We start from the raw sequence: 26183 nt of genomic DNA on the forward strand, positions 1-26183 counted from the left end.
TTTTTACAAAACTAAACATACTCTTACCATACGATCCAGCAATTGCACTCCCTGGTATTTTCTCAAAGGAGTTGAAAACTTATTCAACATAAAAACCTGTACAAAGATGCTTACAGCAACTTTATTCATAATTGCCAAAATTTGGACTCAACCGAAATGTCCTTCAGTAGGTGAATGACAAACTGTGGTACATCCAGACAATGGAATATTATTCAGCACTAAAAAGGAATGAGCTATAACGCCATTAGCAGACATGGAAGAAACTTAAATTCATATTACTAAATGAAAGAAGCCAATCTGAAAAGGCTATATGTCGTAGGATTCCATACAATGGAATAGGTTCAGTTCAGGATCAGTTGCTCAGGATCCAAGAAGAATAAAATAGCTTTATTTTTCATTGAGGCCTGATGAGCAATGAGAATAGAACATGTGAAAATTTTTTAAGATCAAAAATATATAATAAAAAGAGACATTTTTTTCAATTAAATTGTTTTATTTTGTTATACAAAGTATTATGTAAAGTCCAAATCTTTTTAAAAGACAAAGAGTTAATGACTTATACCAGCAGAAAATTTATAATCCTTATACCTTATAACCTGACCTTAGCTTTCAGTCCACCTAAAAATTGCCTTGCTTTTGTTTAAAGGATGGCTCCAAAGAAATGGAGATTGATAATTCCCACTGCTGCACTGATTCCATTCTCATTTTTAATATGATTTTTCAGACAGTTTAGTGAGTTTCAAGTGCCTTATCCTCTCCTCTCCACTTAGAATGCTTTATAGAACAGGCTATACTGTCCTATGGTCTCAGTTAACAAACTGCAAGACTTTTTAAGACAAACAGCATGGAACAGACAGTTAGCAATCTATATTTGGAGGAGTTGCTGCCTCCCACTCCTCCAATTTCCACAAGCTTGCTCTAGAACCCTTCACAAAATAACATCCTGATGCAAACTACAGATCAGGGACTTCTATTTTATCTCTGGGCCCACTTAAGTCTGGGCTTAAAACCCAGAGCAGATTCTGAAGGATGCAGAGGAGGATGCCCCGATGTGTCCCAGACTAATTCTCTCTGAATTGAGTGTATGATGCCTGCTGGCCAAACAATGCAATTCTGACATTTATTGTCATGTCTTTTGTTTGTCAAATAGTCTAACAATGTTCTATAGTTTCAGCTCTCAGATCTAAGAGTATAAAATTCTTATTTAAAATTGGGTATGAAAATCCAGTATTCTCACAATACCAACACCTGCAAAATTCATAAACCCTGGAAAACACAGCTCAGAAAGCAGAAGATTTAAAAGTGCATGGAACTTTGTCTTAATAAAGATTCTGGTTTAAATAATTCTAATACTTTCCAAGCTTTGCTTCTAAAGGAATAACAATTTCTAACTTATTTGGATATTTTATACGTACATATATGTACTTGGACTATGACTAAGAAAAAGAATAGATATAAATTTCAAAAAATTAAGAAAAACCCAGTAAAACTCTTACAATTATCTTAAATCACAAACTAATCACATTTCTCTGAAGTAAAAGTTCATTAAGTTTATATTAAATTTAGATGGAAGTTATACATCAAATATTGTGTTCTATAATCAAAATCCCAGCTTACTGCATACAAACCAGACTATTGGATATTAAACACTGTTCCTTTAAACAACAACAAAGATACTACTGATGATGAACTATGCTTTGATTTGACTTGGGCCCAAGCAAAGTATCTATTATATCTCCCTGGAAAGAAAAAAAAAAAGTCACACAATTACAATGCAATAAAACACAAATTAAGAGGTAAAGTAATCTTTAAAATGCCATTTAAAATTTATAAGCTAATGATACACATATAAAGGGCATCCAATAAGATTGTAAAAGGAAACAAACCAAGGTAAGTTTAAATAATAACATTTAGGGGCTTCCCTGGTGGCGCAGTGGTTGAGAATCTGCCTGCCAATGCAGGGCACACGGGTTTGAGCCCTGGTCTGGGAAGATCCCACATGCCGCAGAGCAGCTAGGCCCGTGAGCCACAATTACTGAGCCTGCGCGTTTGGAGCCTGTGCTCCGCAACAAGAGAGACCACGATAGTGAGAGGCCCGCGCACCGCGATTCAGAGTGGTCCCCACTTGCCACAACTGGAGAAAGCCCTCACACAGAAACGAAGACCCAACACAGCCATAAATAAATAAATAAATAAATAAATAAATAAATAAATAAATAAATAAATAAATAAATAAATAAATAAATAAATAAATAAATAAATAAATAAATAAATAAATAAATAAATAAATAAAATTAAACTTAAAAAATAATAATAATAATAATAATAACATTTACTTCCTAGTATGAACCTGCTCTTTCCTATGAGAGATTCTCTTAATGAAGTGTGATAAACAATTTTATAAGGATTCAGTAAAGGGACAATTTTGGCAGCTCCTGTTTAGCTTTAATGCTTAAATCTCAGTTTTCTCATCTGTAAAATAACTTTTAGTCTTGATGCTATCTTAAGCTCTTTGTTGATCTGTAGTGTTTGATTTAGAGAGAGTAAAATGTCTGAATTTCTATGTGGATTTTGTATTTCACTTAATAATAATGATCTTTGTAGTAAAAGGGTAAATGAAACCAAAGATGGGGGGTGAGTTTTCAAGAAAGACATAGTGAAAAGATGGGAATTGGAAGCAGAAGACTAGAGTTTTCTCTATCACATATAAGTGATCTTGAGGAAATCACTGATATCTGGGAATCTTAGTTTCTTTGAATGCATAATGAAAATATTAACATCCACTTGCAAAAACTGTTGTAAGAGGTGAATGAGCTAATGTAGGTGAAAGTGTTTTATAAACTCTAAAGAGTTATAAACACCTTAGATAATACATAAGTCAGTTCCTGTCTTTTAACCTATACTATACTCTTTGTACTTCCCCATCCTTTAAGCTCTGACACATCAAATCAGTTGCTAAGTTGCTTCTCAAACCTACCTAAATCTAGTTCAGTCTCTCACTTGGGAAAATGTAGTAGATCATTACTGTAGTTTGTTCACAGTTGTATTCTTAGTGCCGAAAACAGACCCTGTCATATAGTGCATACTCAGTAAATATTTATTGAATGAATGGTCTATTTTTTCTGTCTTCAGTGTCTCTCAACATTAATGTGTATATACACACACACACACACACACACTCACACATGTGTGTGTTTATATTTTTGATGATTTCACTTATCTTTTTGTTTTCCCTTTAATTTGGGAAAAAATGTACACTCAAAAGTACAGAGGAAAAGATGGCAAACATTTGTATACTGAAACATAAGAGTAGATACAGTATTTAGGAGTGATTCTCTACAGGCTGCCTCCAGAAAAGGAGTTGGTTTGTGCCACTGAAATTAGCTTCTGCCAAGTGCTTAAGCCATAATTCTGTTCGATGCAAGACTTAGGCCCCCATCAACTAAACCCCATCACACCAGGAGAGGAGTTGGTGCTTCAACAAACAATAAATGCTAATGTGGTGGTAAATCCTGTCAACAGCTAGCTACATCACAAAGTTATAACTGCAAGGCTTGGACCCCAACCACCTGTTCATGTCAGGCATCAGACTGATGTTACCCCTAACCATGAGCCCTGAGTCAGTAGGATAGGGCTAGAGCCAATGTTCTGCCATGTCCTATCACAATAATACTCTGACCCTTAATCACATTGGGAGGGTCCAGAGTTTCAGAAATTATGTCACTTAAAACCTCCTCCACAGCCCAAGGATCAAAGTCCTTCTCCTGCTGTGCAAGGCCACAGAAAGTGATGGGCAATGAGAATATGAGTGGGTGTTGTGGTCCTAAAATTGCTATTAATCCCTTCTCCATGGGTTTTCCTCAGTGAACCCTGCTCCGGTACACTTTATGCATGGGCTGTCTGGTACTCTGCCTTTGTGAAACACATATTTACCCCAAATCAACAAACATCATCTTTGCCTTGAATATTTTCTAATAAAAGAAATAAAACTTTACTGATGAAATTCTCTTTGTACCCTTCCCCAATCCTATTCTTCCCTCATCTTTCACTTCCCAGAGGCAGCCTTTATCATAAATTTGATGTACATCTTTCCTATATAGTGAAATCATATGACTTCCAAAATTTTGATTAACTCTTGGTTAAAATTAATGAAGAAATTGTAGGTCATAATGTTACTTGGTAAGACATCTTGATGGGAAATAATGGTTTGACATTAATTATTTTGAGACTTTAAATTACTTCTATGATCATAATTCTTCTCTGAAAAGCTAAGGAGGAAGCGTATCAGTTAAGCTTGTGGTTAAAAACCTGATTAATAATTTTTTGTTTAATCTCTCAGAAATATAACCCTGAACCTTTAAAATATAATGGCCAAAAAGAATGAAAAACTTATTTTTATTAGGAAATTGTATTTATTTACTAATGTATGGAATATATTTGTTAAAAGAAAATTTTGCTCAGCAGCACTGAAATCACTAACACAGACACACACACACACACACACACACACACACATATTTGTCGAAAACATTCAGACTCTCTGAGCTTAGCCTTCTGCTTACAGAGCATACTGCTCAAAACAAAAGATGTCTCTAACTGATTCAAATCAAAACAAAAATGAAACATTCTTCTTTCACATTCCAGTCTATATTCTTTTCTTTTATAACTATAAATATAACCAGTAAAGGACATAATTTTGATTTTTGTGTTTAAATAATATTACATAAATCATAACATATTGTATTTACCTTCCTGCAATTTGCTTTTGTCACTCAACACTGTGTTTTTTAAGGTTTATTCAAAATTTGTCATATTGACACACTGAAATATATATCATTTAAACTTCTGTATTGTAATCACTCATGTAATTATGCCATATTTTATTTATCCAATCTCCCACTGATGATCATTTAGATTGTTTCCAATTTATCAATGTAGAAACAAGGCTGTTATGAACATTCTTTTCTCATTTGCATGTCTTTCAGACCACTACCAACAAATTAAACAAAGCCCTGGGCGATATACAGAATCCAAACAGATGTCATTTAAACATCTAGAACAATTATAGTCCTACCAGATAGGAAAACTGTAGCAATTTAGAATTAATGACACAGTCAATAAATGAACTGAAATGAATCAAGTAATGCAGCAACACATTCAGGGTTGCAGACTTCCATGAGAAGATGGAATATGCTGGTAATATATAACTAGACTTGAGGAGACACGGGCTTTGAGACTATTCTATATGGAGGGCATTGACAAATCAACTGTAAAATAGGGCTCAGCCTGGCAGCCAAGGTAGTCTGGAAAATGTCCTTAAACATCTACCGTCAATATGCATCTCAGCCAGTTGAGAAAATAATCTCCAAAACTACTTGGAATGTTTCACTTGTTTCTTTATTGGGAAAACATATTTTTAGCCTGAGAAGAATAAAAGTTGCGTATAGAAATAATGTAGTAAATCAAACAGGTAATTTTAATATTTTTGTATTAAGGAATTTGTACATACTTGGAATTTTAAATATTCATTACATATAAAAGAATTTGTCATATTTGATTGTCTAACAAGTAAATTTGTGATTCTAATTTTAATGTGTGATTAGGTAATAGATTTAGACTTGTAATCATAGATTTAAATATTATTAATTTGTGAAGAGCATTGAAACATTTAGGAAAATTTAAGATTCAGCATATTCAATATTTTAAATATATTAAATTAATAAAAATTCCTTAAGTATCTGAGATTTGTTTGCCCTAAGACGATTGAAGTACTTAAAAATCCAATATATTAAATCTATAAATGGAATTTAAAGAATTTAAAGAAATTTAATTGTTACAAAAACTCATTTAAAAGTAAGTATTAAAGTTTCCTAGACTTAGAATAATAAAATATATAATCTAAATGTAAGAGCTTAAGGTGAACTAAAGTTTTTTAAAAATTTTGTAACATATTTGAATGTGAATGTTTGAAATGAACCTAGACTGAGTAATCTTCTCTATGTCTAAAAGAAACATTAAAAAAAACTCACATTGCTACCTTATACATGTCTCCTGGTACACATGTGCAAGAGAATCTCGACATTTTCCCATGACCCTTGCATAAGAATTCCTAGTTCCCTACAACTCTGCTAATACTTGGTATTGGCTAATATTTTAATTTTTGTAAATCTGATCAATATGAACTGGTATCTTGTATAAGTTTAATTGCACATTCCCTCATTATTAGTGAGAATGAATGTTGCTTCACAAGTTTATTTGATAATCTAGTTTCCTCTACTCTGAGTTAATATTTTATACGTTGCCTATTTTAAAAATTGAGTTGTTCTTGTTTTGTAGGAGTTCTTTATACATTCTGGACATTAAAGGTCTTTTATATATCTTGGAAATTTCTTCTTCCAATCTGTTTCTTTTAACTTGGCATATGGAATCCTGAACAGAAAATGTTAATTTTGACATAATAATCATACAAAGAATAATTGAGATTTATTGAGACCTTACTATGTGCCAGTAACAGTTCTAACTACTTTGCACATATTCACTCAATCTTTCTAACAACCTTTGATTCTGGTACCAATATTACACCCATTTTACAAATAAAGAAAAAGAAAAAAATTGAAAAAATTAGGGGATTTGGGGTGGTCATTTAAAAAAAAATCTATCCTTGACCTTAAATCATTAAGATCTTATCCTACATTTTCTTCTAGGAGTTCGTTTACTTTTCACAGTCTTCAATCCATTTGGAGTTCACCATTGTACAAAATGTGAGATAGGCGTCTAATGTTTCCCTCCATGTCACTTCTAGAATTGTAAACCTTAAATGGCTTTCCATAATCTATAGAATAAAGTTCAAATTCCTCATCATGGCAGTCATACATTTTCTGGTCCCAGATGGCCCAACTGGCCCTTTTCTTGCTTTTATCTCAAGCAATCTCTTTACCAGTCAAAAAAATCTACTCACCATTTCCACATGAAAAGTGCCATGGACCTTTTCAATTCCACATCTTTGTTTAAACCTTTCACTCAGTCTGGAATAACAATTCTACTCTCTTGTCTACAAGAGAAAATCCTAATCCTCCAAAACACAGTTGAAATTTAATCTCTTCTGTGAAAGCCTTCCCCGTAGTATTCTTATTTTTTCCTTTTCTTCTTCCTATTCTCCTTTCAAAAGTCAACTGTTTTCCTGCTCTGTACTCCTATAGGAGTTTGTTTATTTTGTTCTTTATGACTCGATTATGTTTCTTAAGCATATGTTGCTTCTTTCTTAGAAACTACATTCCTTTTGTTTATAGGTTTGTTCATTCACACATCTATTCAACATTTGCTGAATGCCTATTATGTGCTAGCGCTATGCTAGATACTTGAACATACAAGTTTCAAGCAGCTCAAACTAGTAAGAAAGATATGTATACAAAATATTATAATTTATATTGAAAAATTGTTGTAGTACTTGATAGGTACTGCAGAAAAATATATGTGGTGAAAAGAACCAACATGCTAATGCTTATAGATTCCCTTCTACCAGTACACCAACACATACTAAGAAAAATTTTGAAACAATTCAAGTCTCCCTCCCCACTGCCCCAAGTTCAGAGTTTGTGGACAAGTTCTTAGAGCTCTTCTGGGATAGAACAGAAAGAATTACAGAGACAAAAAGGGATGGATTTAGGCCTTGAAGCTATATTTAGGGTTTGAGAGATATGGACAGAAGAAGAAAAAGGAGTACTATGAACTACATATTTGGATCCATTTTAATGTTTCTTTGAGAGGCTTAAATAAAGAATAGAATTTTCTTTTAATTCCTTTTGGTTTTTGAGCTATCTTAAACAAGGTTCACTGTGGGCACAAACATCCTCATCCTGTTAAAATATCTTGCATTCAATGAATGCGTGAGAAATTGAAAATATTAAAATGTTTTATATGGCAAAAATAACCATTAGGGCTGCACGTCTCAGAGCAGACTAAAATTGTTATGTAAGGAGACCAATGTATTTTTAAAATTACTTTGTGTAGTGTAATGATTTGTAAAATGGATAAGTAAAAGACTAAAATTCATTCATGATCCTACCCCTAAAAAATAATGCTTCTAATATGTTGAATTTTTCTCTAGTTTTTCAATGCATATTTATTCAAAAACATCTATTGACTAACTACTACAAGCCAGACACTGTACTAGGCCACAGGGATATAGCCCAGAACAAAAGAGACAAAATTCACTGTTTACGTGGCGCTTATATAATCTATCAGTGGAAGACTAGCAATTAACAAAATAAATCAATAAAGAATATGGTAGGGGCTTCCCTGGTGGCGCAGTGGTTGAGAATCTGCCTGCCAATGCAGGGGACACGGGTTCGAGCCCTGGTCTGGGAGGATCCCACATGCCGCGGAGCAACTAGGCCCGTGAGCCACAATTACTGAGCCTGCGCGTCTGGAGCCTGTGCTCCGCAACAAGAGAGGCCGCGATGGTAAGAGGCCTGCGCACCGCGATGAAGAGTGGCCCCCACTTGCCGCAATTGGAGGAAGCCCTCGCACAGAAACGAAGAGCCAACACAGCCATAAATAAATAAATAAATAAATAAATAAATAAATAAATAAATAAATAAATAAATAAATAAATAAAATTCTTTAAAAAAAAAAAAAAAGCCCTTCTCCTCCGCCCATTTCCAATTTAAAAAACAAATAAAAAATAAAGAATATGGTATATACCAAGTAAGTGTTACTACGAAAAATAAGTTATGGAAGAGTATTGAATAGGGAATGTGGGCAAGAGTGGAGGTTGCAATTTTAAATAAGGTGGCCAGTGAAGACTTCACTAAGAAAGTGACATTTGAGCAAAGACTTGCAGTGGGTAGAGGAACAAACTGTGTGGATTTTAGGGAGAGGGAATGACAAGTACAAAGTCCCAAGCAAGCTGGTATGTATATAGGTAGGTATTCTCTGTTTGTTTGCTTGTTTGTTTGTTTGTTTAACATTTATAGTCCATATGGTTGGGGTAGAACTGCACCTCCGACATGTGCCCCAAATCTAATCAGCACATCTGACTTTCCTGGTCATATTTCCCTCTGGTTGGATATTTAGATTGTTTCCTTTTTCCTTTTCTCTTTTTTTCTTTCCTTTTCTTTCTTTTTTTTTTTCCTCATCGCATCACAAAATATGCTATAACTAATTTCTTTGATTGCCTTTATGAATATTTCTGTAGCATAGAGTCCCAAAAGTGGACAATTCTGGTTCAGATTGCCAAATTGCTTCCAAAGAAGTTATACCAATTTCTATTTCAACCATCAGTATAGGAGAGGACCTATCTTATCAAATGTTTGCCAGGAATAAGTAGTCCAATTAAAATAAACTTTGTTAATTTGATATATGAGAATGGTATCACATTTTAATTTAACAATTTTTTATTAGTGAGGTTAAATTTTAAAATATATTTACTAGCCATTTTTTGTGAATGAACTGTTCCTGACCATTACTCACGCTTCTATTGGAGTCTTAATGTTTTTTCTTATTGATTTGTACATATTTTTAATATTTTTAACATGTTGATATATTCATGATAATAATTACCAGATTACTCCTTAAAATAGAAATTTAAACATAAACAGAAAAAATTGAAAATAATGGGCGTCTATATGGTATATATACAATGGAATATTACTCAGCCATAAAAAAATAAAATGTTGCTATTTGCAGCAACATGGATGGACCTGGAGGGCATTATGCTTAGTGAAGTAAGTCAGAGAAAAATAAACACTATATGTTTTCACATATATGTGGAATCTAAAAAATAAAACAAATGAATGAATGTAACAAAACAGAAACAAGACTCATAGATACAGAGAACAAATTAGTGGTTACCAGTGGGGAGAGGGGAGGGGAAAGGAGCAGATAAGGGAAGGGGATTAAGAGGTACAAATTACCAGGTATAAAATAAATAAGATACAAGGATGTAATGTACAACACAGGATATATACCCAATATTTTATAATAACTTTAAGTATACTCTATAAATATATCAAATCACTATGTTGTACACCTGAAACTAATATAACATTGTAAATCAACTATACTTCAATTTAAATTTTTGTAAAACAATAAGTAAATATATAAATACATAAATAATTTTTAAAATAATGGGCATCTAGTAATACGGATTTGCTTGTCAAAGTTTTACAACAAAGTTTTGATATTTGAAAATCAGAGTAAGGGAAGAGGATAATGCTAAACCAACAGAAACAAATGCCAATTTCAGGAACACTGGATAATATCTAAAAATATTTCTTGTAAAAGTCTTTGAATATTTGCAGTAAACAGTCCCAACCATATACTAGGGACAATTTTAAGTTATTTCATATAATATTTATAATTATTCTGCCCAACAACATTATTTAATTTTACAGATAGAGAACGTGAGACTCAAAGAAAATAAGCCTAGTAGGGGCCACACCTAGTAGGTAGCAACTCTTCGGACTTACATTCTTTCCATTGCACCACACTTAACATACGTTTAAGAAATGTAAACCTCTTCCATGACACAAAATTACAACTCAATAAAATCATAGAATGACAAAAAATTTTGATTTTTGAGTCTTACCCGGTTAGAGTCCAAAGCAGTGGGCATATTTCTTAATTCATACACAGCAACTTGTCCATCACTGTCTCCCACCAGAAGGCAATCTGTTTGCTTAGTGAAGAGAACAGTTGTGAATTTGATTCCAGGGTTAGCGACATTCACAATCAGAGGGTCCAAACTGTAATGAAATATTTTATTTGTAAATTTAGTTGTTGTTAATATGTTCTTTTTAGATACAGACTAAGAAAAATCTGAGATATTTGTGATTTCATGTAAGTAACAAAAACCAAAAGCTTCTTCCTGTGTTTCCAAAAGCAAAATAACTGCTTCTCACTCTTTATTCAATCAAAACTTTCATTTTTTCAATAAACTAATTTCAACTAAATAAATTAAAGCAGTTCACAATTAAGATGTGAACTCATAATTTAAATTCCCATGATGAGTAATTTTATGCATTAACTTGGCTAGGCTGTGGTACCCAGTGTTTGGTCAAACACCGGTCTACACGTTGCTGTGAAGGTATCTTTTTTTTTTTTTTTTTTTTTTTAAGATATGATTAACTTAAATCAGTAGAATTTGAATAAAGCAGATTACCCTCCGTAAAGTGAGTTGGCCTCATCCAATCTGTTGAAAGCCTTAAAAGAAAAGACTGAGGTCTCTGAAGTAGAATAAAATTCTGCCTCCAGACTGCCTTTGTACTCAAGACTGCAACATGGACTCCTCTGATGGAAATTCCAGGTTGCCAGCCTGTCATGCCGGCTTGGGACTTGCCAGGTCCCACAATCATGTGAGCCAATATTTTTAAATCTCTCTCACTCTCTTTATTGGTTTAGTTTCTCTGAAGATCCCTAATACAGCTCCTTAAATAATAAATGTCTCTTAACAGAAGGATGTTTTGATCCAAATGAACCCCTGGAACATAAATGAATCTGGGGCTTCCCTGGTGGCACAGTGGTTTATAATCCCCCTGCCAGTGCAGGGGACATGGGTTCCAGCCCTGGTCCGGAAAGATCCCACATCCCTGTGGAGCAACTAAGTCTGTGCTCCACAACTACTGAGCCTGCGCTCTAGAGCCCATGAGCCACAACTACTGAGCCCCTGTGCCACAACTACTGAGCCTGCATGCCTAGAGCCCGTGCTCTGCAAGAAGAGAAGCCACGGCAATAAGAAGCCCATACATCACAACAAAGAGTAGCCCCCGCTCACCGCAACTAAAGAAAGCCCGCAGGCAGCAACGAAGACCCAACACAGCCAAAAATAAAATAAAATAAATAAATTTATTAAAAATAATTAAAAATAAAATAAAAAAATAAATGAATCTGAACAAGACTGAAAACCTTGTTCAAAGGTTCTCTGAACAAGAACCTTTCCTACTCTTGGTTATCCAAAGCAATCCATTGACACCCTTATAAAATAACAGCAGCAGTCACTTGCATACTTCTGAAGAAATGTTGCCCTGGGAACTACAATTTTACTAGAAAAAATAAAATCAGAGGTAGGATCATTTAAGTAGCCACTTTCTACCTTAGTCATGTCATACTCAAAAATAAATTGCTTTGTGTTGTAATCCTTGATTTTTGGGTCAAACTGTTTTATAGAACAAGCCATGATGAAATTTTCCAGTTACTAAATTATTAATCTCTAGGAAAAAAATTCGCAATTAATAATAAACCCATTGAATTTTATGTCATTTATTTTAAACAAGAATGTATTTCCATGCTTCATCTGCTAATAACTTGCCTAAAGATCTACAATGTTTTCCAATATTGAAATATTGATTGAATAAGTATTACAGAACCATTAAACACTTTATTCCAGCATTGTATAAGCTTTCATATTAAAAAGGATAGATGGCCTAGATGGCACTCTTATAACTTTGTTGTAACACTTAAAATAAAAAATTTTAATTAAATGCATGCCCCTTCAAATATGTTTTAAAGCAAGGTAAGAGAATAAGTAAATATTAGAAAAAATACTTATTTTGCTCCTTTTCTTTATCTTATTATAGAAAGTCTTTAGTTAGACACAATTAGAACAGTGCCTCTCTGCATTCTTCCATAAACCAGGCAATGACAAAGAATTCAAGCTAGTTATGATATCCTATATCAGCCTGTAAAAGTTTATGGAGATGGAGTAAGGTAACCTATTTTCATTCAAATATTTTTCATTCAAATATTTTTAAAATGACGTATGGTATAAGTAATTAACATTAATATATTATTCTATTTTAGAATATGGTAATTTCAAGAATTATCTGGGTGTTTTAAATGTGCTCTGAAATGTTGGTATGTTATTTCAGTGTTTCCATTTAAAGTGCTCTTGTAATATTTTTGCACAAAAAGGACTAAGAAAGACTATTTTGGTTGAAGAAAAGGAAAAAATAATTTGATCATATTTTAATGTCTTCTGTGGAAACACTGGGGATGAATTTTGTTGGTATAGTTATTAATTCAGGATATTTGAAACAGTATTGAACAGCTGACAAGAATTAAGCAAACATGGATATTGAAAAGTTAAAACACCTTCTTTCCACGTGAATGTTTTGCAAACTTTTTCCCCATGTCATAATTTTACACTACATTCCTTGTTTTTCTTAAATAAAATAATACTTTGCAGGTTCAAAAATATATTTATTATCCTGGCATATCTCTTTATTCACAAAGGACTCTCACAGTGTAAACTATTACTTGTTTTAAAGTAACTACAGTTCTCTCTAACCAATGTCAATACTATCAGGTATCATTTAGATTGAACTGCTTCTATTAGAAATAACTCCGAGAAAAATATTAACACTTACGTGCTGATGTGAAGGTCCCAAATCTCCACTCTGCTCTCGTTTGCAGCTGCAAATATATAGGATGATTTTGGAGACCAGGCAACATCATAAACAACATAAGTAGTTGGATAAAAACTCAAAAATGGCTTAAGATTCTCATGTTGCCATATAATAACGCCCCAATCTGCAGAACAGCTTAAGAATACATCATGACAAAATGGATTCCATGCTATTTTATACACTGGACCCTGGAATTAGAAAAATAAATTAAAATACATAGGTAAGTAGGATTTAACCTCTTATGCTTTAAATTTGACCAACAAATTAAAAATGCTCAGATTTCTAAAAGCTTATATACCATGTAATTATTGTGTGGGTATTATTTTACCTGAGAGTAAGGCCATAAATTGAATCTCTTCCCTAAATTATGCCATTCAGAAACATAAAAATATAGTTGCTACAATACTCACTAAATATTAATACATATTATACTACTTTTAAAAATATAAGGAATGTTAAGGAAAATAAACAGAAATAAGGGAGAAAATGAAGAAAACATAGTTGGAACAATCATTAAAAATGTAGAGAATAGGTATATGCCAGAAACAATTTCACTTTGGGATCAGCATGTCAACATAAGCAAAGTCTTTTAGAAACAAATAAAAATGTGGCTTCCACAACTGGCAAGAAGAAATCAAGGATACCTAGAAGCCAAATTAAATGCCCCCCATATTACTGGTGTTTTCTGTATAAGAAAGCACTTAATTCAAGCTGGTATTTTTAACTCTGAAGTTGTAAATTATTGCATAAAAAATGCTGTGCCTAATGATACTATTTTTTCAGAAATATTGTAAGATAAAATTTTCCATACCTACTATAATTAAACTAACCTTGTGTCCTCTGTAGGTATCTAGATATTGCTCATTATATGAACAAGAACATTTGTGAATATGACCTTCTTCAGTGCCAGCCAAATAGATATTTGTGTCCTATAACACAAAAAAATCAAAATGCATTTGCTTGTGATATATTAGTAAATGTGCTAAATAGAAGATTAGATGATTCAAGATCTCTCAGAGACAATTCAAGAACCAAACTAGAAATACTATCTAGAAGACAGTTGATTGCTGTCTTTTTCTTTCTATCATGATTTTACAATAATTAAATTACCTGAAGGACTACTGTGCAAAGAAAATACAGATGTTTTTCTTTGCTGGAATAAAGGGTAGAACTTTGTATCCTGTCTAGAAATTACATGAACAAACACTGGCTTAAAATGAGGAAGAAACTTTCTAACATTTAGAGCTACCTGACAATGGAACTAACAATCCAGGGAAATAGTAAGTGTTCTTTCATTAGAACTAGTCAAAGAGAAGACAAATGACTTAACAATAACTATTCATGTACATAATGCTGAAGAAATTATTCTTGCTGGGAATGAGAGATTGAACTAGATGGAGTCTCAGACATCTTTTAACTCTAAATTTCTATACCAAATAGGGATTTAAAATGTACTTTCTACAATGAAGTCATAATCAAAAAGTCTGAAAGTCAGTGCTCTAAGTCCTGACTATGTAGAGTCAGCCTCACTTGGGAGCATTGTACAGTTGCAGAATTTCAGGCCCTGTCCCAGACCTACTGAATCAGAATCTGCATTTTAACAAGATTCCCAAGTAATTTGTAAGTACACTGAAATATGAGACCCACTGCTTAGCATACACCAGAACTTAAGAATGCAATTACTAGGTTATGGGGTATATGTAGTTTAAATTACACAATAAAGTATAATTTTTTTCCCAAAGTAGTATTACCGATTTACATTCAGCACTATATAAAATTTCCCTTTGACACACATTCTCTTCAATAGTTGGTTACTTCAGAAATCTTAAATTTTGCCATTCTATTAGGTGTAAAATTATACCTAATGGTTTTAAGTTCCCTTTATGTGGATATTAACAAGGTTGAGCACATTTTTATGTTTATTGGCCATTTGTATCTCCTCTTCTGTTCATATCTCTTGACCATTTTATAATGCTAATACTCCTTTTTCATATTCATTTGAATATGTTCTTTATATATTCTATTACATAGGCTTTGTCTATTATATATGTTGCAAATATCTTCTCCCAGTATATGGCTTATCTTTTCATGTACTTTCTTCAGTGTCTTTTAGTAAACAGAAATTCTCATTTTAATGTAGCTGGTATTATAATTTTTATAAAGTTAGCATTTTTTGTGCTTTAAGAAATTGTTCCTACTTGGAAGTCATAGAGATATTCTCCCACATTTTCTTCTAAAAGTTTTTGTGTATGATGTGATAGGAATCTAATTCCTTTTTTTTTTAATGTGGGTAATGATTATTCCAATACTGTTTATAAGTAGGTCATCTTTCTCTAAAGATCTTCAAGGTCACTGTCTAAAGTTGGGTTCCTCAGTATATAAACTCTGAGACACTGAGATCTCCATGCAAGAGGTTTACTGGGAAGTTCTCTCAAGAACAACCTTTGAGGGAAACAAGAACTGGTAGAGATTTAGTTAGAACTATGATGTACTTGCAACAAAGGGCTCAGCCCAGCCTATAAGAAGCTTTGGTGCTGAGATAGCCCTTCAGAGTCCTGCCTCCAGGCAAGGAGGCCAAACGTATTTCACACCACTTCCCATCAATAAATTAGTCAACCAAGAGGATAGACTCAAACCAAACTACATCAATAATGAAACTAAGTATAAAAATGGTGTAGGGGGGGAGCTTCAAGATGGCGGAAGAGTAAGACCTGGAGATCACCTTCCTCCCCACAAATACATCAGAAATACATCTACATGTGGAACAACTCCTACAGAACACCTACTGAACGCTGGCAGAAGACCTCAGACCTCCCAAAAGGCAAGAAACTCCCCGCATACCTGGGTAGGGCAAAAAGAAAAAAGAAAAAACAGAGACAAAAGAATAGGGATGGGACCTGCACCAGTGGGAGGGAGCTGTAAAGGAGGAAAGGTTTCCACACACTAGGAAGCTCCTTCGCGGGCGGAGACTGCGGGTGGCAGATGGGGGAAGCTTCGGAGCCACAGAGGAGAGCGCAGCAACAGGGGTGTGGAGGGCAAAGCGGAGAGATCCCTGCACAGAGGATCAGTGCCGACCAGCACTCACCAGCCCGAGAGGCTTGTCTGCTCACCCGCCGGGGCGGGCAGGGGTCGGACCGCAGGGAGAGGACTGAGGTTGGCGGCGTGAACACAGCCTGAAGGGGTTAGTGCGCCACAGCTAGCCAGGAGGGAGTCCGGGAAAAAGTCTGGAGCTGCCGAAGAGGCAAGAGACTCTTTCTTGCCTCTTTGTTTCCTGGTGCGCGAGGAGAGGGGATTCAGAGCGCCGCTTAAAGGAGCTGCAGAGACGTGCGCGATCCGCGGCTATCAGCGCAGACCCCAGAAACAGGCATGAGATGCTAAGGCTGTTGCTGCCGCCACCAAGAAGCCTGTGTGTGAGCACAGGTCACTATCCCCACCTCCCCTCCCACGAGCCTGTGCAGCCCACCACTGCCAGGGTCCCGTGATCCACGGACAACTTCCCCGGGAGAAAGCACCGCGCGCCTCAGGCTGCTGCAACGTCACGCAGGCCTCTGCCGCCACAGGCTCGCCCCACAACCGTACCCCTCCCTCTCCCCGGCCTGAGTGAGCCAGAGCCCCCGAAGCAGCTGCTCCTTTAACCCCGTCCTGTCCGAGCGAAGAACAGATGCCCTCAGGCGACCTACATGCAGAGGCGGGTCCAAATCCAAAGCTGAACCCTGGGAGCTGTTCGAACAAAGAAGAGAAAGGGAAATTTCTCCCAGCAGCCTCAGGAGCAGCAGATTAAATCTCCACAATCAGATTGATGTACCCTGCATCTGTGGAATACCTGAATAGACAATGAATCATCCCAAATTGAGGAGGTGGACTTTGGGAGCAACGGTATATATTTTTTTCCCCCTTTTTCTCTTTTTGTGAGTGTGCATGTGTATGCTTCTGTGTGTGATTTTGTCTGTATAGCTTTGCTTTTACCATTTGTCCTAGGGTTCTGTCTGTCCTTTTTTTTTTTCTTTTTTTTTAGTATAATTGTTAGCGCTTGTTATCATTGGTGGATTTGTTTTTTGGTTTGGTTACTCTCTTCTTTCTTTCTTTCTTCCTTTTATTTCTTTTATTACTTTAAAAAATATTTTATTAATTATTATTTTTTATTTTAATAATTTTATTTTTTTTATTTTATTTTATCTTCTTCTTTCTTTCTTTCTTTTTTTTCTCCCTTTTATTCTGAGCCATGTGGATGACAGGCTCTTGGTGCTCCAGCCAGGTGTCAGGGCTGTGCCTCTGAGGTGGGAGAGCCAAGTTCAGGACATTGGTCCACAAAAGACCTCCCAGCTCCCCTTAATATCAAATGGCAAAAATCTCCCAGAGATCTCCATCTCAACACCAAGACCCAGCTCCACTCAACGACCAGCAAGCTACAGTGCTGGACACCCTATGCCAAACAACTAGCAAGACAGGAACACAAACCCACCCATTAGCAGAGAGGCTGCCTAAAATCATAATAAGGCCACAGACACCCCAAAACACAACACCAGACGTGGACCTGCCCACCAGAAAGACAAGATTCAGCCTCATCCACCAGAACACAGGCACTAGTCCCCTCCACCAGGAAGCTTACACAAGCCACTGAACCAACCTTAGTCATTGGGGGCAGACACCAAAAACAACGGGAACTATGAACCTGCAGCCAGCGAAAAGGAGACCCCAAACACAGTAAGTTAAGCAAAATGAGAAGACAGAGACACACACAGCAGATGATGAAGCAAGGTAAAAACCCACCAGACCTAACAAATCAAGAGGAAATAGGCAGTCTACCTGAAAACGAATTCAGAGTCATGATAGTAAAGATGATCCAAAATCTTGGAAATAGAATGGAGAAAATACAAGAAACATTTAACAAGGACCTAGAAGAACTAAAGAGCAAACAAACAGTGATGAACAACAAAATAAATGAAATTAAAAATTCTCTAGAAGGAATCAATAGCAGAATAACTGAGGCAGAAGAACGATAAGTGACCTGGAAGATAAAATAGTGGAAGTAACTACTGCAGAGCAGAATAAAGAAAAAACAATAAAAAGAATTGAAAACAGTCTCAGAGACCTCTGGGACAACATTAAACACACCAACATTCAAATTATAGGGCTCCCAGAAGAAGAAGAGAAAAAGAAAGGGACTGAGAAAATATTTGAAGAGATTATAGTTGAAAACTTCCCTAATATGGGAAAGGAAATAGTTAATCAAGTCCAGGAAGCACAGAGAGTCCCATACAGGATAAATCCAAGGAGAAACATGCCAAGACACATATTAATCAAACTATCAAAAATTAAATACAAAGAAAAAATATTAAAGGCAGCAAGGGAAAAACAACAAATAACATACAAGGGAATCCCCATAAGGTTAACAGCTGATCTTTCAGCAGAAACTCTGCAAGCCAGAAGGGAGTGGCAGGACATATTTAAAGTGATGAAGGGGAAAAACCTACAACCAAGATTACTCTACCCAGCAAGGATCTCATTCAGATTTGATGGAGAAATTAAAACCTTTACAGACAAGCTAAGAGAATTCAGCACCACCAAAGAAGCTTCACAACAAATGCTGAAGGAACTTCTCTAGGCAGGAAACACAACAGAAGGAAAAGACCTACAATAACAAACCCAAAACAATTAAGAAAATGGTAATAGGAACATACAGATTGATAACTACCTTAAATGTAAACGGATTAAATGCTCCAACCAAAAAATATAGGCTGGCTGAATGGATACAAAAACAAGACCCATATATATGTTGTCTACAAGAGACCCACTTCAGACCTAGGGACACATACAGACTGAGAGTGAGGGAATGGAAAAAGATATTCCATGCAAATGGAAATCAAAAGAAAGCTGGAGTAGCAATTCTCATATCAGACAAAATAGACTTCAAAATAAAGACTATTACAAGAGACAAAGAAGGACACTACATAATGATCAAGGGATCATTCCAAGAAGAAGATAAAACAATTGTAAATATTTATGTACCAAACATAGGAGCACCTCAATACATAAGGCAACTGCTAACAGCCATAAAAGAGGAAATCGATAGTGACACAATATAGTAGGGGACTTTAACAACCCACTTTCACCAATGGACAGATCATCCAAAATGAAAATAAATAAGGAAACACAAGCCTTAAATGATATGTTAAACAAGATGGACTTAATTGATATTTATAGGACATTCCATCCAAAGAAAACAGAATACACTTTCTTCTCAAGTGCTCGTTCTCCAGGATAGATCATATCTTGGGACACAAATCAAGCCTTGGTAAATTTAAGAAAACTGAAATCGTATCAAGCATCTTTTCCAACCGCAGCACTATGAGACTAGATATCAATTACAGGAAAAAATCTGTAAAAAATACAAAAATATGGAGGCTAAACAATACACTACTAAATAACCAAGAGATCACTGAAAAAATTAAAGAGGAAAACAAAAAATACCTAGAAACAAGTGACAATGAAAACACGATGACCCAAAACCTCTGGGATGCAGCAAAAGCAGTTCTACGAGGGATGTTTATAGCAGTACAATCTTATCTCAAGAAACAAGAAACACCTCAAATAAACAACCTAAACTTACACCTAAAGCAATTAGAGAAAGAAGAACAAAAAAACGCAAAGTTAGCAGAAGAAAAGAAATCATAAAGATCAGATCAGAAATAAATGAAAAAGAAATGAAGGAAACAACAGCACAGATCAATAAAACTAAAAGCTGGTTCTTTGAGAAGATAAACAAGATTGATAAACCATTACCCATACTCATCAAGAAAAAAAGGGAGAAGAACAAATAAATAGAATTAGAAATTAAAAAGGAGAAGTAACAACTGACACTGCAGAAATACAAAGGATCATGAGAGATTGCTACAAGCAACTATATGCCAGTAAAATGGACAACCTGGAAGAAATGGACAAATCCTTAGAAAAGCACAAGCTTCTGAGACTGAACCAGGAAGAAATAGAAAATATAAACAGATCAATCACAAGCACTGAAATTGAGACTTTGGTTAAAAACCTTCCAACAAACAAAAGCCCAGGACCAGATGGCTTCACGGGCAACTTCTATCAAACATTTAGAGAAGAGCTAACACCTATCCTTCTCAAACTCTTCCAAAATATAGCAGAGGGAGGGACACTCCCAAACTCATTGTACGAGGCCACCATCACCCTGATACCAAACTAGACAAAGATGTCACAAAGAAAGAAAACTACAGGCCAATATTGCTGATGCAAAAATCCTCAATAAAATACTAGCAAACAGAATCCAACAGCACATTAAAAGGATCATACACCATGATCAAGTGGGGTTTATCCCAGGAATGCAAGGATTCTTCAATATACGCAAATCAATCAACGTGATACACCATATTAACAAATTGAAGGAGAAAAACCATATGATCATCTCAATAGATGCAGAGAAAGCTTTCAACAAAATTCAACACCCATTTATGATAAAAAACCCTCCAGAAAGTAGGCGTAGAGGGAACTTTCCTCAACATAATAAAGGCCATATATGACAAACCCACAGCCAACATTGTCCTCAGTGGTGAAAAACTGAAACCATTTCCACTAGGATCAGGAACAAGACAAGGTTGCCCACTCTCACCACTATTATTCAACATAGTTTTGGAAGTGTTAGCCACAGCAATCAGAGAAGGAAAAGAAATAAAAGGAATCCAAATTGGAAAAGAAGAAGTAAAGCGGTCACTGTTTGCAGATGACATGATACTATACATAGAGAATCCTAAAGATGCTACCAGAAAACTACTAGAGCTAATCAATGAATTTGGTAAAGTAGGAGGATACAAAATTAATGCACAGAAATCTCTTGCATTCCTATACACTAATGATGAAAAATCTGAAAGTGAAATGAAGAAAACACTTCCATTTACCATTGCAACACAAAGAATAAAATATCTAGGAATAAACCTACCTAAGGAGACAAAAGACCTGTATGCAGAAAATTATAACACACTGATGAAAGAAATTAAAGATGATACAAATAGATGGAGAGATATACCATGTTCTTGGATTGGAAGAATCAACATTGTGAAAATGACTATACTACCCAAAGCAATCTACAGGTTCAATGCAATCCCTTTCAAACTACCAATGGCATTTTTCACAGAACTAGAACAAAAAATTTCACAATTTGTATGGAAACACAAAAGACCCCAAACAGCCAAAGCAATCTTGAGAAAGAAAAACGGAGCTGGAGGAATCAGGCTCCCGCACGTCAGACTATACTACAAAGCTACAGTAATCAAGACAGTATGGTACTGGCACAAAAACAGAAATATAGATCAATGGAACAGGATAGAAAGCCCAGAGATAAACCCACGCACATATGTTCACCTTATTTTTGATAAAGGAGGCAAGAATACACAGTGGAGAAAAGACAGCCTCTTCAATAAGTGGTGCTGGGAAAACTGGAGAGCTACATGTAAAAGAATGAAATTAGAACAGTCCCTAACACCATACACAAAAATAAACTCAAAATGGATTAAAGACCTAAATGTAAGGCCAGACACTATCAGGAAAACATAGGCAGAACAGTCTATGACATAAATCACAGCAAGATCCTTTTTGACCCAACTCCTAGAGAAATGGAAATAAAAACAAAAATAAACAAATGGGACCTAATGAAACTTAAAAGCTTTTGCACAGCAAAGGAAACCATAAACAAGACCAAGAGACAACCCTCAGAATGGGAGAAAATATTTGCAAATGAAGCAACTGACAAAGGATTAACCTCCAAATTTACAACCAGCTCATGCAGCTCAGTATCAAAAAAACAAACAACCCAATCCAAAAATGGGCAGAAGATCTAAATAGACATTTCTCCAAAGAAGATATACAGATTGCCAACAAACACATGAAAGAATGCTCAACATCATGAATCATTAGAGAAATGGAAATCAAAACTACAATGAGATATCATCTCACACCAGTCAGAATGGCCATCATCAAAAAATCTACAAACAATAAATGCTAGAGAAGGTGTGGAGAAAAGGGAACCCTCTTGCATTGTTGGTGGGAATGTAAATTGATACAGCCACTATGGAGAACAGTATGGAGGTTCATTAAAAAACTAAAAATAGAACTACCATATGACCCAGCAATCCCACTACTGGGCATATACCCTGAGAAAACCATAATTCAAAAAGAGTCATGTACCAAAATGTTCATTGCAGCTCTATTTACAATAGCCAGGACATGGAAGCAACCTAAGTGTCCATCAACAGATGAATGGATAAAGAAGACGTGGCACATATATACAATGAAATATTACTCAGCCATAAAAAAGAAACGAAATTGAGTTATTTTTAGTGAGGTGGATGGACTTAGAGTCTGCCTTATAGAGTTAAGTAAGTCAGAAAGAGAAAAACAAATACAGTATGCTAACACATATATATGGAATCTAAAAAAAAACAGGTCATGAAGAACCTAGGGGCAAGACGGGAATAAAGACGCAGACCTACTAGAGAATGGACTTGAGGATATGGGGAGGGGGAAGGGTAAGCTGGGACAAAGTGAGAGAGTGGCATAGACATATATACACTACCAAATGTAAAATAGCTAGCTAGTGGGAAGCAGCCGCATAGCACAAGGAGATCAGCTCCATGCTTTGTGACCACCTAGAGGGGTGGGATAGGGAGGGTGGGAGGGAGGGAGATGAAAGAGGGAAGAGATATGGGGATATCTGTATATGTATAACTGATTCACTTTGTTATAAAGCAGAAAGTAACACACCATTGTAAAGCAATTATACTCCAATAAAGACGTTAAAAAAATTTTTTTAATAAATAAATAAATAAAAATGGTGTAAACATCACAATTAAAAGGCTGAGATTGTAAGATTGGATAAAAAAGCGAGACAACTATATGCTGCCTAAAAGAAACATACCAAATATAAAGACACAAATAGGTTAAATGTAAAAGGATGGGAAATGATAAACCATGCTAATACTAGGTAAAAGAAAGCTGGAATAGCTACATTAATATCAGACTAAATAGATTTCAGAATAAAGAATGTTACCAGTTATAAATAAGGCCATTTTATAATAATAAGGGAGTTGCTTAATCGAGAGAACATGACAATCCTAAACACTTATGCACTTAAAACAAAGCTTCAAGATACATAAAGCAAAAACTGATAGAATTTCAAGGAAAAAAAGAAAAATTCACAATTATTGTCAGAGACTTCAATCTCTTTCTCTCAATGACTGATGGAAGAAATGGGCAGAAAATCAGCAAGGATATAGCAAACTTGAACACCACCATCAACCCACTTAAATTGATTGACATTCACAGAACATTCCACCCAACAGTAGCAGAATATACACTTTCCTCAAGTGCATAGGGAACATTTACAAGTAAAAATCACATTCTGGGCTTTAAAACAAATTTCAGTAAATTCAAAAAGATTCAGTTTATAAAAAGTTTGTTCTTTGATCATGATAGGATTGAATTAGAAATCAACAGCAAGATCCTTGGAAAAGCCCCAAATATTTGGAAACTAAATAACATGCTTCTAAATAACCCATCAATCAAATAAGAAATCAAAGGAGCACTATTGATGTTTTGGGCCAGCTAGTTCTTTGTTCGGGTCAGGGGAGGACAGTGGTTGTCTTGTGCCTTGTAGTGTATTTAGTGGCATCCCTGGCCTCTGTCTACCAGATGCCAATAGCACTCCTCCCCACATCCCACCTCCCACAGCTGCAGCAACCAAAAATATCTCAAGACTTTGTGAAATGTCCCTGATGGGACAGGGAGCACTCCCCTCCCTGCCCACATTGAGAACCACTGCTCTAGAGTCAAGGTGAAAAGTAGATTACAGGAGTTTGAGAATGAAGGCAGTTAGAATATGACTGCAGTAGTAAAAGTGAAATGTAATAAAGGCCTGAACCACATTAGCAGTAGTAGGCTTGGACTAGAAGGAGTGAGACAATCTTACTTAAATATCATTTGGGGAATAGGGTAGAATAGAGTCAGAGCTCAAGTTTTGGCTTGCATAAGTAGGTGGATGATGGTTCACTAAAGAGATAATCATATTACATATCACAGAAAATATATAGGATACGTTTTTTTGCAAGTCTGTCATAGTGGCTGAATTTCTGATTCCAAAGAACCTCTGGATAAAAAGAATTAGAAAAGTAGAACTTTACTAAGAGTGCTCTGACTTGACTTTGGTCTTGATAAGCATGCTCTTAAGTGGTCTTCCTGATTCCCAGAATCATGAGTCACAACTCACATTGAGATATGGAGGACTATATAGCGGATTTGGTTTCTCTAAGTATGATAGAGCAGCAGAGCACCAAAGAGGGGCAAGGAGGGGCATTCAAGTTAAACATGGAGCTGTGAAGATAGTTCCATAGTTGCTCAGAAATACAGATCTTTCCTCCAGAAAGCAGAAAAAGGACAGCCAACTGGAATGTGCCATTCTACCTTAGGCTGACACCTATGATACCTATGTGTGTTATTTTTTTATTTACAAGGCGCAATATTTATTAACATGCTGACATTTTGTCTTGATTTATATCTTAATACACTTCAATTATCAGAAGTTGTTATATGCAATAGCAAATAACAGATTGAAATAATTTACCTTGGGGTGAAAAGCAAAACACATTCCAGGAGCCTGTCGAGATATCAAAGCTTCACCTTTCTTTTCTTTTTCCCCTCCTTTTTTGCTGCTGCTAGCAGTAGTTCTCCTCAAACGCATCAAATCTTTATTTAAAGAAAAAATACATATATTATTTACCACAAGAAATAGTAATGTAGATATAATATGTCCCTTCTGCAAAAAATATGATTTCTGCCATCCTTTGCAGGTCATTAGGTTAAAATTAGCAAATACCAGAGCTAGATGCTTAGAAAAACAATGACCAAGCCCAGTTTTTTTTCTTATTTAGCCAAACCTAAATTTGTCACCTCTTATACATAGTTCACTAGGAATTTTTAATTCAGCACATAACAAGAGAAAGATAATTTGGTGTCTGTGTGTGTATTTATTTATTTTTACCATGACAGTCCAGTCCTTTCCGTATAACCCATTTGGAGATCCTTCCATCTGCTGATATAGAAACTAGTATTTCTCTTTTGTCATCACCTGCTGTCCCTCGATCTTGTTCTATCCACTGTAGTTGCCATACAGGTCCCAAATGTTTTTGAGGTGATTCGCTAAAACAGGGAAAAGAATGAAATATAAAATAGTTATAATAATTTTAAAATTCTTGTAGTATAAGTGACTTGGAGTATAAGTGATAAGGACAGCTCCCTAGAGCATCATGACCTACTTATGGAATGATGCTTTTATTGTTCAAAACTGGACTTTTACACTTTAAATATTTTGAAAAACAGGAAAAATAATCACTTTGCTAATATTCACTGGTGTTTTTCTCATTTCTTACAAAAGGAAAATTTTATTGCCTTTAATTATATTAGCTATCATATCAGGGATACAAAAGCAAACATTTTCTTTCTTTTTAGAATCTACTTCTCTTACTCTATTCATTTACTTTTTCCTAGTTGTGTAAATTTAATTTATTTTAGACACATTGAATATAATTATCTCCATCTTTATAAGGATATTTTTCATAGCTTAAATGAATAAGTCATTTAAGTCTTATTCAAGTAAACAGTTACCTCACCCTTCTTCCTATGTTTCAGGATTGCCCACTGGCTTGATTCTCTCTAGGGCTGAGATTTAAAAGTTTTATGATGAATTATAATCACTTCTCAGATTACTGG

At 35.2% G+C, this 26183-nt stretch overlaps 1 protein-coding gene across 1 annotated transcript in view; it reads right to left on the bottom strand.

Annotated features, from left to right (window-relative positions):
• Positions 1-1607: 1607 nt before the first annotated feature.
• DNAI4 (dynein axonemal intermediate chain 4) overlaps positions 1608-26183 on the bottom strand; it is a 123861-nt gene continuing 99285 nt past the window's right edge. The window contains 6 exon segments of the mRNA XM_068538005.1: positions 1608-1739; positions 10589-10745; positions 13365-13591; positions 14234-14332; positions 25039-25160; positions 25456-25613. Of these exon segments, the coding sequence (XP_068394106.1) occupies positions 1677-1739; positions 10589-10745; positions 13365-13591; positions 14234-14332; positions 25039-25160; positions 25456-25613 (826 nt within the window). The 3' untranslated portion in view covers positions 1608-1676.

The sequence above is a fragment of the Eschrichtius robustus genome, chromosome 3 (genome assembly GCF_028021215.1).
Source record: "Eschrichtius robustus isolate mEscRob2 chromosome 3, mEscRob2.pri, whole genome shotgun sequence".
In the NCBI taxonomy this organism is placed as follows: Eukaryota; Metazoa; Chordata; class Mammalia; order Artiodactyla; family Eschrichtiidae; genus Eschrichtius; species Eschrichtius robustus.